Raw genomic sequence first — 13856 nt, 5'->3', positions numbered from 1 at the left:
GCCTACTAGCTACGCCCCGCGTGGATGTGCTCCTGAACTTGAGGATGCTGGCTTGAACTCGGTACGCGAGGCGCCTAGTAGATTACGCCCCGCGTCATAAGGCATACGCCCCGCGTCTTGAGACATACGCCCCGCGTACTCGACCTCTTGGTCTGAACTCTCATCGGAAGCTGGATCCACGCCTCGCCATACACGCCCCGCGTGTATGACCTCTTGGGTTGTTCCCCCGACTTCGAGTCCTTCATGCCTCACGTCCCAGTGGACACGCCCCGCGTGCTCGGTTCTTCACCCTTTCCTTCATCCCCCTCGGTTGGCTTTCTACGGGTCCCATCCTTCAACTCCGGTTCAACCTTTAGGGACTGGATGTCCTCATCAGAATGTTGGTTCGTCCTTCTTCAGCCCCTTGGTTACCTGCATCGTAGATAAATGTTTAGCTTTCGGAACATTTTCTCATGCCAACGGCACCATGCATGCGTTGCCTCTCTCCAGGATACACATTGCATCGGCTGACGGGAACGTCGCTGCTTGGGCTTTGTCGAAGAACTCTATCCCAAGGACAACCTTATAATCGTCCATAGGAACCACAGAGAAGTCTAGCTGGCCTGTCCACGTACCGAGCTTAACAACGACCCCTCTTGCTACGCCAAAAATTGCTTTTGGCCCTGAATTGATGGCCTTGAGCCATCCTTTCTCCTGAGCGTACTTCACACCCAGGCGCTCTACTTCTTTAACTTCTAGGAAGTTGTTTGATGCCCCTGTGTCAACAAGAGCTTTGATCATACTGCCCCCGATGCCTACTTCCACGAACAGGCATCCCGGCTGAACTGCCTTGGCTACTTCAACCTTTGCTTTAATGGCACCTAGGATCTGCATCGACCCCATGTGGGTCTCTGGCTCGTCCTCTGTCTGCCTCCGCTCGTCGCAGTTGTCCATGGCAGCTATCTTCTTCGTCGGGCACTCCCTCGGTTTGTGAGGACCTTCACAAAAGAAGCATTTTATAACGTACTTACCCTCCTTTCCTTTATTCTGCTTGGAGGTGTGATTGCCGTCTTTCCCCTGCGGCTGTCCGGTTCCGTTTGTCTTGGAAGATTGCATCTTCTGCTTGTCTCCCCCAAACTTTTCCTTGCCTTTATCGTTGCCTGACTTAGACTTGTCCTTGTCTTGTCGGTTCCCATCTCGCTGGGTGTCGCTCAAAGAGTCAGCAACGCTCATTGCCGATGATAAGTCCTTACAACCCCGCAGCTGGATCTTTTCTCGGGCCTAATTCTGAAACCCCTCTATGAAGAGATAGAACGCCTCGTCCTGCGGATAGTTTGGCAACTCCAAAAGAATATCCGAAAATTCCTTGATGTATTCTCGGATCGAACCTCGCTGCTTGAGATGCCTAAGCCTTGCTCGCTTCTCATATTCCCGAGATTCTAGATAAAACTGGTCACGAAGTTCCTTCTGAAATCCGTCCCAAGTGTTGATGGTGCAAGTCCCCCTCTAGATCTCTTGCTCCTTTCGACGCCACCATACCATGGCCGTCTCATTGAGGTAGAGCGGTACAGAATCTATCCTTCGGGCATCCTCCATGATGCCGAGCGCTCGGAAATACTTATCCAAGCTCCACAAGAAATTATCGATATCCTTGGCGCTCCTGGCTCCTCCATGCGGCTTTGGCTTCGGTACATTTATCTTCTGCGATCCTGTAATAGATGAACTAGAAATACCGCTGAGAGCAAGCTTAAACACGCCCAATTCACTCTTTGTTTCAGCAAGCTCCCTGTTGGTTGTGACTAGCTCGCCAAGAATTCTCTCCATTTCTTGATGCAAGGAAACAACTACGGCCTCCAGCGTCCTGGTCCGATCCTCGCTTTCAGCAGCTGCCCTGTTCACCCGAGCATGCACTTCTTCCCGCAACTCCTCTACGTCGAGTTCGCTAAGTCGCTGCTCCGTTTCAGTGAACTTCTCCAGACCATCGGCTAAAGACATCTCCACTTTGTCTAGCCTGCTGTTGAAATCGGCAAGGACATCCCTAGACCGGGATCGATCTCTCCTGGGCTTCTTTGTCCCCTTTGGCTCGACTTGAGCCCCAGTCACGTTCACCTCCTCACTGGTTCTAGAAATTTTCGATTGGCTGGATGTGTTGAGTTCCATCGCTAAATCTGCCGGTCTGTCGGTAAAACTGGCTCTGATACCAACTGTCACGGGCACAATTTCTCCCGGCAATTGAACCCCGTGCAGCACTAGCAATACTATCTCTGAAAGCTAGTCAGCCTACCCAAACCTTGCTAAGCATTGTGGCAAAGCAAAGATAAAATGCACAGCGGAATACTTTTAGTGACCAAGACAGAATGTAGCAAAAGATAAGCAAGTGAGGAAGAGAGAGTTTCTTATTGATAGAAAGTATAACTTTACAGAGCAATAAGATATACAATTTCAGTGTGTTTTGTACAATGAGCCTAGCCTCCTATTTATACTAAACAAAGCCGATGATGTGGCTGACAAGTCAAAGTGCCCATCCCTGTGCCCATACCTCTACCCATCTCTATGCCCATCTTTGCTCATGTCTTCCTATCTTCAAGATCTTATCCTGGGTCAATGATTGTGATCTAAGATCCTTGGCAACATTTAGACCACGTGGACAGCTTCTAGGAAGCTTCTTGGCTGAGTTGGCTACTGGCGGGCCCACTGTCCCTGCTGGCTAAATCCTGCGGGCCCGCACACTTGGCACCTTGCCAATTCTCACAATCAGCAATATTTCTTGCGTGTCAAATAAAGATCATAGGCTCATACAACCCCCTTGAGTGTCCCTAAACCATTGGTTCAACTGTTGGGTGGTCTAGGTGAGCTCGGCGACCCTGTGGTGTACGGGGCTTGGTAATGTCTGCTGACGAAGGGTCCCGAGTTGGTATAAGACACACTATAGGGGGGAAACACTCTCTACCCAGAGTGTCGTGCCGCGTTGCCTGCCTGCTCCGGGCCCGTTGCCTTGCGGATGTTGCCTTGTGTTGGAGTGACTTGACCCGGACGTCACAAATACCCGGGATCTGTTATACTCTTTTAGCTTTTTTATTAGTATAACTTTTTTAAATGAAAATAGTATTCAATTCATTAGTTTCATACTACATTTACAAACTAAACTAATGAAATATAAATAAATTTAATGATATAATTATTTTATTTTTTAAAAAACTTTATTTTTTTTACTTTCAATAAGAATTTTCAACCTTGTTCTAAATTTAATTTTAGAGACTGCCAAATGCAATTGATTATAACATAAATTTAAGCATAAAAAGATATAAATCATTTTATAAAAAAGATATAAATCAAAATAGAAAATTAAATATATCAGTATAATGTACAAGTCTACATACAAATATGCACATTAGCTTAAGAAAATATAGAATCAGATATATAATTTGAAAAATGAACATTATCTTTTATATATATATATATATAGCGGTGAGATCCAGTGTGACAAGGGGTTAAAATGTGGCAAGAAGTTTATTGTGTGACATAACAAAACTACGTAGTTTTGATGATAATTAAAAAAGGCAATGTGGCAAATTTGTAAATAAAAGGAAATAGAAAATAGAAAATTTGTTTTATTTTTTTTTCTTTAAAATACATTTTCCTGATATTTCTAACCTCGTTTTTCGAAAATTTTTATACTATTAGACTCGTCTAAATTAGACGGTCATTTTAAGATCCATGAAGCTCAAGTAAAAAAAATTCCGGTGAACAGAATCCGGGTGAGCGTTTTCTGGCGAGAAAAAAGGTGTCCAGAAAATTCTCAAAAAATTCCAGAAAATGTAAAACATTATTCTGAGAAATTTTAATTCTTGGGTCGAAGCGATATTTCTTACGGTTTAGTCCCAATAAAACTTGTTCCTTAATTTTATCAACTTTAAATGCTTCAACAATTTGTTGGGTCAAAACTGTAAAGAATCTCGCTTTGAGCCAAGAATTAAAGTTTCTTAAAATGATGTTTTACATGTTTTGGAATTTTTTGATAATTTTCTGGGCACATTTTTTTTTATCCTACTTACATTGTTCCGACAGTGTACGAAATCGTTCCAAATCAGCGTACCATTTGTTCCAACATAATACTTATATTGTTCCAACAGAAAATTGTTTTATTTCTTTTCTTTAAAATATATTTTCCCGATATTTCTAACCTCGTTTTTCGAAATTTTTTATACTATTAGACTCATCTAAATTAGACTGTCATTTTAAGATCCATGAAGCTCAAGTAAAAAAATTTCCGGTGAACGGAATCCGAGTGGGCGTTTTCTGGCCAGAAAAAAGTGCCCAGAAAATTTTCAAAAATTTTCAGAAAATGTAAAACATTATTCTAAGAAACTTTAATTCTTGGGTCGAAGCGGGATTTCTTACGGTTTAGTCCAAATAAAACTTGTTCCTTAATTTTATCCATTACATGCTTCAACAATTTGTTGAGTCAAAACTGTAAGGAATCTCGTTTTGAGCCAAGAATTAAAGTTTCTTAAAATGATGTTTTACATGTTTTAAAAATTTTTGATAATTTTCTGGGCACGTTTTTTGTCCTACTTACATTGTTCCGACAGTGTACGAAATTGTTCCAAATCAGTGTAACATTTGTTCCAACATAATACTTATATTGTTCCAACAGAAAATTGTTTTATTTGTTTTCTTTAAAATATATTTTTCCAACATTTTTAACCTCGTTTTTCGAAAATTTTTATACTATCAGACTCGTCTAAATTAGACGGTCATTTTAAGATCCCTGAAGCTCAAGTAAAAAAAATTCCGGTGAACGGAATCTGGGTGGGCGTTTTCTGGCGAAAAAAAATGTGCCCAGAAAATTCTCAAAAAATTCTAAAAAATGTAAAACATTATTCTACGAAACTTTAATTTTTGGATCGAAGCGGGATTTCTTACGGTTTCGTCCCAATAAAACTTGTTCCTTAATTTTATCCATTTTACATGTTTCAACAATTTATTGGGACTAAACCGTAAGAAATCATACTTCGAGTCAAGAATTAAAGTTTCTCCAAATAATGTTTTACATTTTCTGGAATATTTTGAGAATTTTCTGGGCAATTTCGGATTTCTCACCGGAAAACGCTCATCTAATCGCCGGATTCCGTTGATTTGGGATTAAACTGTAAGAAATCTCACTTTGAGTCAAGAATTAAAGTTTCTCAGAATAATGTTTTACATTTTCTGAAATTTTTTGAGAATTTTCTGGACATTTTTTCTCACAGAAAAACAGATCGCCGGATTCCGTTCACCGGAATTTTTTTTTACCCGAGCTTCTGGGATCTTAAAATGACCGTCTAATTAAGACGAGTCCAATGGTATAAATTTTTTTAAAAAACGAGGTTGGAAAAGTCAGAAAAATGCATTTTAAAGAAAAGAAATAAAACAATTTTCTCTTTTCTTTTATTTACAAATTTACCACATTCCCTAGTTAATTACAAAATTAGTCCTTATCACACAATAAATGTTGTCACACCATAAGAAATGTGTTACACCCGACCTCTCCTCTATATATATATATATATATATATATATATATATATATATATATATACCGTAAGAAAATAGAAAATCATAAAAATAATTAGAAAGATTTTATGAGATATTTAAGAGAGATTGTTAAAAAAAAGGACAAATGTATTTTTTTAAAAAAAAGGATAAATGTGTTTAATTTGAAAAATGAACATTGTTTATTTAATTTTATATAAATTAATAAAATTAATAATTAACAAAATTATTTTTAATCGATGAAAAAAAGAGAAAAAGTCACCTCAGTTCATATATAGATAAATACCATAAAAAAAAATAGAGAATCACATATACCATTTTAGAGAGATTTTAGGAGATATTTAACGGATTATTAAAATGAAAGATATAAAGTATTTAATTTGAAAAATGAATATTATCTTGATTATTTAATTTTATATAAATTAATATAATTAATAATTAACAAGAAAAGAAAAAAGTATTGATGTGTACATGCATATGTATTAAAGTAATAATATGAATTTATTCATTTACTATTACATCTGGACTGATTAAAATTTTAGGATGAATTGAAAACATTTTAAGATTTAAATTTAATTACCTAGATTTAACAGATACAAATATTTCTATATATTAAAAGTGTCCTTCAAAACTTTATAGTGAATATGCAAATTTTATTTTTCATAAAAAAAAAAGAATATGCAAATTTTATTTATTTTTTATGCACTTTTAACATATTTGAAATTACCTTCAAAAATTTGCTAAAAAAAATACCTTAAAAAAACATATTTGAAATCATTATTTAACTCTGCTTTTATTAAATACTACAAAATTAATCCAACTTAATAAATGAAGTACTATCAATTAATCAATTAATGAAAAGGTGAAATTTAATCTCGATATAATAAAATTAATTTTTAATGTAATTACAGCTGTACGTATTCTGAAAAGGTTTCAACATTTACGGCGGTAGTACGTTAGAGCCATCCCAACTTCAAATTCAAAAATCACAGTGGCATTTTGTGTAAATAAAAGCTAATCCAAGCCCTATTTTAACAGTCCCGGTTGTTGAATTGTGAAACCCTCTCTCGTTTCGATCCACTCGAATAAAAATCCAAAAAACCCTTCTTCCCTCCTTTCTCTCTCACATTTCGACTCCCTCCTCACTCCCAACTCTCTCTAGAGCCAACACGCCTTTTCTTCTTCCTTTATCAAACATCAATCCAGCACAGTTCCTTTGGGTTTGATTCCATAGGCAACCATGTCGTTGAGGCCGAGCGCAAGGACGGAGGTCAGGAGGAACAAGTACAAGGTGGCGGTCGATGCCGATGAAGGGAGGAGGAGAAGAGAAGATAACATGGTTGAGATCCGGAAGAACAAGAGAGAGGAGAACTTGCAGAAGAAGCGTCGTGAAGGACTTCAGCTTCAGCCTCAGCAACAACTCACCTCCTCTTTTTCCAATTCCGCTGCCGATAAGAAGGTAGTTTTCCTTTGTTTATGTTTTTGCTGCTTCATAGATCATATCGACTGCTCACTTCTATTGTCCGATCTCTATTGTAGCTAGATTTACTTTAATTTCTTTGTTTGAGCACTTTCAATCCTTGAAAGCATGTATTTTACTTAATTGATTCCTAGGTCAATAGCTGTAAATATTTTATGAACCTTGTGCTGATTTGGATAGGTACTGTCCAGTATATAAACCTGGAAACTGATATGCTTAAGTACTGTAACCTTGAGATATTTGGTTGTAATTTGAACTGAAGGCTAGGTCATACTAAGGCCTTTAGACTTCACTATAGAATTTACATTATACCATATTCAGAATGATGAAAATGTTGCTTTGTTTTTTATATTTCGTTTATGAAGTAATTTAACATTTTAAAAATGTTTTATCTTCTTATTTTGGTATGTTTACTGATCCTATTACCTTGATTTATTAAATTACGCATTGGTCTAGTAAATGGTCATTGTTTTCAATTTGGATGCTTGGCATCTTTTCAATTGTATACCTGCTTGAATAGTGGAGCTGATGCTGTTTATTACTCCAATTTCAGTTAGAAAGTCTTCCAGCAATGGTTGGTGGTGTTTGGTCAGAAGACAAAAATATGCAGCTTGAGGCAACTACTCAATTCCGAAAGCTGCTTTCAATAGGTGGATTTTGGTTTTCTTTTCCAACTTCGCGTGTATGGCATTTTGTGTTGCTAATGCATATTTTATGGTTCATGTTTTTTACTTTGAATTGTTTATGTAGAACGTAGTCCTCCAATTAATGAAGTAGTCCAATCTGGTGTTGTTCCCCGCTTTGTTGAGTTCCTTGGAAGGGATGATTTTCCTCAGCTTCAGGTGTTTTTTCCTTATTTGTGTTCTTTTGTTTCTAGGTATAAACCATGATTACTAATTCACATTGATTAAATGTTTTTCTTTTATTGTTTGGATTTTTAGTTTGAGGCAGCATGGGCTTTGACAAATATTGCTTCTGGGACATCAGAAAACACCAAAGTTGTGATTGATCATGGAGCAGTTCCAATATTTGTGAAGCTTTTAAGTTCACAAACTGATGATGTTAGAGAACAGGTAGATTACCTCGATTTTTTTTGTTCATTTACAACAATATTACTTTATACTTGATTGTTTCAGTGCTGATATAGCTTTTGTCTTTGTCTGCCATTATAGGCTGTCTGGGCATTAGGAAATATTGCTGGTGACTCACCTAAGTGTCGTGACCTTGTCCTTGGCCATGGAGCCCTGGTGCCATTGCTTTCACAGTTCAATGAACATGCAAAACTTTCTATGCTGAGAAATGCAACTTGGACATTATCCAACTTCTGCAGGGGCAAGCCACAACCTTCATTTGAGCAGGTCTGTTATCAAGATTGATTTTATGTATAAGATCTATCTTTTCCGCTGTTATTTGAAAATTGTTACTGATATGTTGATATCCAACAAGCAGACAAAGCCTGCTCTCCCAGCTCTTGAGCGCCTTATACATTCTAATGATGAAGAAGTCCTGACAGATGCATGCTGGGCATTGTCTTATCTCTCAGATGGAACCAATGACAAAATCCAAGCTGTTATTGAGGCGGGTGTATGCCCCAGGCTTGTTGAACTTTTACTGTAAGTATTACTTTCTGTTTTTTGCTCTTGATATGTTTGGGTTTCTTTCTATAGCAGCTTTGAGTGTGTTCTTTTTTTCTTCTCTGTCAGCCACCCATCTCCAACGGTGCTCATTCCTGCTTTACGTACAGTTGGAAACATTGTCACTGGTGATGATATGCAGACTCAGGTATCAAAAAATCGTACAAGTTGTTGCCTGTTGCGTCTAGTATTCTCTTTTCTTCTTTTTGTTCATTTGTGGGTTCAACTGGGATTTTAAGCTCCCTTTCTTTCTGTGTGTGTATAGTTTATGTGTTTAACTGTACTATGATTATGGAATCACCAGATGAAAGTGGCATAGCTATAAATGGTATACATATATAATTTCCATATTTTGAAATTAATATCCATGACATTGGATGGTGTCAGAATCAGTAAAGTTGTCTGACAAAATATTACCCTTTTTGTTGGTATGGGACTGCCTATTTGAAAGATACAAATCCAAAACTTCACTTACTATTTATGGTATAAGATTGATCTGGTTGGGAGTTTTGTTTATCTATAATTCTGTTAGACTTTTGAGTGTTTCAATAGGGGTGAAGTTTGGAATGTTTCCTTTCGTAGCAACTGGCAAGGATATGCTGTTGGCGAAGCTTGTGAAAGACATTCAATTCCTCAGAATTAAACTGTAATGAATCATGTTTCTTGAGAATTCCCAAGTCCTGGTGTTGATGATCTCCCTTTGACACTCACACGTGTTTTATCTAGTAGTTTAGTACATTTTGATTTTTATTTTCAGAATGGATCATACTTGGGAGTATTTGTATCGCTTCTATCCCCTGCATTAATCCTTTGGAAAAATTTAAGGATGACAGAATTATTCATCATATAGAAGTCTCCACTAAAGCATCTTTGTCTCGTTCCTGTAAAATGAAATAAAAACGGGAACATGAAATCCCATCAAATTTTACCAAACCCATATTTAATGCATGTGAAGGGCGAAAAGCTGGGGAATATATATACACACACACACATATATATATATATGTGTGTGTGTGTGTGTGTGTGCGTACTTTATAGTAGATTTTAAACATCATTAAATTTTTATGGTCTTTGATTCAACCATGATTATATTGTGGACATGCCTCAAATTTTAGAGGCTATTATTTGGTTCATATGCTTACTAGTTTGATCTTTTCCTTCTTTGAACATATATTGTAAAGAGATAGATGCTAGTTCAATTTTTCCATGTTGTCTATGTAGCAAATTTGTAATGTTTACATGTCTTGAAAAGCTATCTGTGTTTTTGATCTGAGTGGGAATAGATGGGAGTGGTGAAAAACTGAAAACTATTAGATCAATTGTCTCATGGGGTTAAAGGTTCAGCATGTGTAGAGTATAAGGGGACATGGGTTATGTGGCACTGACGCTGGGCTTGAGTTACTGCAGAGGACTGAGGAGGAAAGGATATGTCAGATATATATACGAGAAAAACGTGAGAGGGTGTAAACTCTGCTTGCTATTTGTTGTTTTCCGTTGTAAGCTTGGGAAGGAAAACCCTTTGGAGAAGTGTGTTAATTGCTCATTCTATGTTTATTTTGATCATTTCACTTTGTGTTTATGCGTGGTTCATTCTCTTTGAACCTTAGTGACTATTAATAGGATTATCCAGTATGTATTTTGCTTCTGTCTTAGGGTTGTTCTCTATTTCCTTTCAGTTCTCTTTTGAATCTTGACTGATACACAATTTTACTTCTGATCTCAGTTTATTATAAATCAACAAGCACTTCCATGCCTATTGAATCTCCTGACACACAATCATAAAAAGAGCATTAAGAAGGAAGCATGCTGGACAATATCAAACATCACAGCAGGAAATGTTAATCAAATACAGGTGAATTTCTTGATCTATGTCACTATGTCTTTAGCCCCCATTGTTCAAATGCTTAATCACATTTGTCATAATTCTGCACAAAACTAATTGATAATTTGATTTTGAAACCGAACCGAACAAAAGAAATCAGTTATATTGGACTAGGGAACATTTTTTACTTTAAAATCTTATGGTTAGCTGAATCTGAAAAATTTACTGATTATATATATAACACATAATTGTCATAAATATGTGGAATACTAATTGTTCATATATAAGTATGAGTATCCATATTTATGTTTTCAGTTACAAATATTTAAAACTTATTTATTTAAATGATTTTTTTAAAAAAAAATTGAAATTGAATCATTAGACTTAACTGTCCATATGCATCCCTAGTGAAATCTAGTAGTTGGTAGTTCAATATTTGTCAAGAGGGTTACTGTTTATGTTGAAAATAATGGACTCTTATGTTTTGAAATACTGCAGGCCATTATTGAAGCCGGTCTAATTGGCCCCCTTGTCCAACTGCTTCTGGGTGCTGAATTTGAGATAAAGAAAGAGGCTGCATGGGCTGTTTCAAATGCTACTTCAGGTGGCAATCATGAACAAATCAAGTATATTTTCCTCTGTCATGATTAATTCTTTCATTTTCTTATTGGAAGTTTGATATATTTCTTGCACTAATTTTATTGTTTTCAATTTATGCACTCTAGGTTCTTGGTGAGTCAGGGGTGTATCAAGCCCTTGTGTGATCTCCTGATTTGCCCTGATCCACGAATTGTTACAGTTTGTTTGGAAGGTCTTGAGAACATTCTAAAGGTTGGAGAAGCTGAAAAGAATTTGGGCAACAGTGGAGATGTAAATCTTTATGCGCAACTGATTGATGATGCAGAGGGGTTAGAAAAGATTGAAAACCTTCAGAGTCACGACAACAATGACATTTATGAGAAAGCAGTGAAGATTCTTGAGACATTTTGGTTGGAGGATGATGATGATGAAGCAGTCCCTACCGGTGATGCTTCCCAATCTGGATTTCAGTTTGGAGGCAATGAAGTGCCTGTCCCTTCTGGTGGATTTAACTTCACTTAAGGTAAGCAACTTTTTCTTTAATTACAGTGAACTTGGTGTATTTATATGTGGCAAGACACCTGATAAGCCAGTAGGTTTCTTCCTGCGGATGTTTTGAGTTAGAAATATTTATTTGCCCTGCATTGCTCGTTTATAAGTGCTTTCACCTGTGCAAATGGAATGCCACTAGTGTTTGTAGTCGCTGCTTCAATCTGTTGAATTTTAATAGAAGTCGTTGAGGCGAGAGGCATCATTAGCTTAGGAAGGAAGCATGCCAGTGCCATTATAATTATATATATCTATATATCTATGTCATGTCCATTTTTTTGTCTTAAAAAAAGGAACAATAATGTGGTATACTCGTATGCTGAGAATTTGCAGTTAGGTAGGTGGTGGAATGAAGCAGAGAGTCCAGGTTCCTGTTCCGGTTAGGTGTGGAAGGCATTATTGCCCTCGGATCCTGTTATGGTCCATATTCAAATGCGGTTGGATAAAGCAGGTGTTTGAAGGCATGAGTGGGCATTAAATGGTGAAAACTGGTCGCAGATCATTGGTCTTGCTGGCGGAGGGAAAATTATATAAAAAAAAAAAGCGAAGAGAATTTGAAGTCCTCTATCTCTTCGTTTGTCAGTTTTTATATTTTTTTTGGTTGATTTTTTGTTTTCATTGAAGGATGGACGTTGATCATAAATCATGAACTGAATTGGTGTCCCTGGTTTATAAATCAATTATAGGAAAGGGTTTACACATTTCAAGTATTCTGCTTGAATGCGATCTCAAGATTGTCTTTCTGATTAGAAAGGTGTATGAGTTTATAGTTTGGATCAAATTTTTGGTCGGTTTGAATATTAATGTGAGATTGAAATTATTTACACCTCTCTTATTTGCTGGTATGGTTTGCTGTTACCTGTACTATTGGGAATTTCCTAGCTAAGAACTGATGGGTTAAAATGATGGACGCTGATAAGCTATTCAGTTGACAATGGTTATTGGGTTTATCAAACTTGAATTTGTACTGAAACAAATAAATATTCGGATGAAAGGCCAAGGATTACCATTAGAGAACAATCTTAATCTCCACTTTCCACGATATGTGGGTAGTTAGCATTGGCTGCAATCGTTCTGTTTTTCTCTTATTTTTATTTTTTCTAACAACAAATCTTATGGAAAAAAATTTTATGGGACATTTTGTCTAACTATAAGAGGAAAAATTCCGGCCCCTGTTTTTATTAAAATTCTGACCTATACATGTGTATTCAAGATTTGAATCCCTCACTGGTACATATCATTTTGTGATTAAAATCCATAAAACACGCAGTATGTATGTCTATCTATATATGCCTTTAATTTGTCATGTGATAGATTTTAGTTTGTAGTGCATAATTAGGTGCTTTTATGGAGTGTCGTACTGCTCTGACAGTATAGTTGGAAGTTGGGTTGTGGCAGCTTATCTCTTCGTTGGTGCAAACAACATCAAACTTTTAGGGGCTCTTATTTTCTGTGCTGTCCAGCTCTTCTGTAGCTATTCGAGGAAAATTCTTGGTTCTTTGGAGTTTATGGCGCTGCCCCAATGCTAAGCTCTAGTAGAGCACAGTTATTATGCCTTGGCCGGTCGGTTTCCAAGTCGTCGTAGTCTCGCTGGGACTGGTTATGTGCCAAAGAGTTGAAATTTGCTGCTCGTCCCCTGCCCTCTGCTCTGTGTTGTTCTCCTTGGCACTGTCCCCCTGCTGGAAGCCTCACTTGCAACACAGATTCCGACAAATTTGTGCTTCGTCTATCACGGGGTGTGGGGCTGTTGTTTGCGACAGCTTTGGTAATTTTGTAGCAGCAAGATTCTCGCTGCTGGATGGTTTACCGCCTGTTGCAGGTCGCCAAGCTCTAGCTCTACTGAATGCTATGAATTTGGTTTCCTCACAGGGGCTTCACATCGTCACTTTTGAATTAAATGCTAATTCAGTGGTTGATGTAATCCTCTACCCTTCGCCTGATCATTTCGAATGTGGGGGAAAGCATTGCTAGGTGTCGGGAGCTTCTTTCTGTTAAGCTGTTCCGATAGATGACAAGGTAACAAGTGGGTTCATGCGTTTGCTCAATCTTCCCGTTTATAGTCTTGTCCCATTGTTTACCGTGTTTTATCGAGCTTTATTTTGTCGTTTTCTTAAACTATTGCTCTATTGAGGCTTGTTAATGGTTTTTATCTTGAAAAAAGAAATCAGGTGTTTTTAGATAAATTTTATATAAAAAATGTGAAATTTTGAAAATCATGTAAGAGCATAAGAATTTTTTCACTATATTTAGATTGTGTTTCTGTTTTATTTTGGAAGTA

The 13856-nt window shown here is 37.1% G+C and overlaps 1 protein-coding gene across 1 annotated transcript; it reads left to right on the top strand.

The window, feature by feature from the left end:
* The first annotated feature begins 6582 nt into the window (after positions 1-6582).
* LOC136217680 (importin subunit alpha-like) lies at positions 6583-12413 on the top strand. The gene is made up of 11 exons (XM_066004303.1): positions 6583-6973; positions 7548-7644; positions 7745-7836; positions 7936-8067; positions 8167-8352; positions 8444-8607; positions 8698-8776; positions 10352-10480; positions 10949-11076; positions 11176-11552; positions 11912-12413. Exons 1-10 carry the CDS (start codon positions 6755-6757, stop codon positions 11549-11551), a joined length of 1602 nt encoding a protein of 533 aa, XP_065860375.1. The 5' UTR covers positions 6583-6754; the 3' UTR covers position 11552; positions 11912-12413.
* The last annotated feature ends 1443 nt before the right edge of the window (positions 12414-13856 follow it).

Source organism: Euphorbia lathyris, chromosome 2 (genome assembly GCF_963576675.1).
Source record: "Euphorbia lathyris chromosome 2, ddEupLath1.1, whole genome shotgun sequence".
Lineage (NCBI taxonomy): Eukaryota > Viridiplantae > Streptophyta > Magnoliopsida > Malpighiales > Euphorbiaceae > Euphorbia > Euphorbia lathyris.
Note: the sequence above shows the minus strand (reverse complement) of the source record. Positions and strands in the feature narration are given on the sequence as shown.

What these genes read in the sequence shown, in the direction of transcription:
- LOC136217680 (XM_066004303.1), top strand. Translation starts at nt 6,755, where the DNA reads ATGTCGTTGAGGCCGAGCGCAAGGACGGAGGTCAGGAGGAACAAGTAC. An exon ending in CTGATGATGTTAGAGAACAG is followed by an intron (nt 8,068 to 8,166) that starts GTAGATTACCTC and finishes CTGCCATTATAG; the next exon opens with GCTGTCTGGGCATTAGGAAA. An exon ending in GGCAATCATGAACAAATCAA is followed by an intron (nt 11,077 to 11,175) that starts GTATATTTTCCT and finishes TATGCACTCTAG; the next exon opens with GTTCTTGGTGAGTCAGGGGT.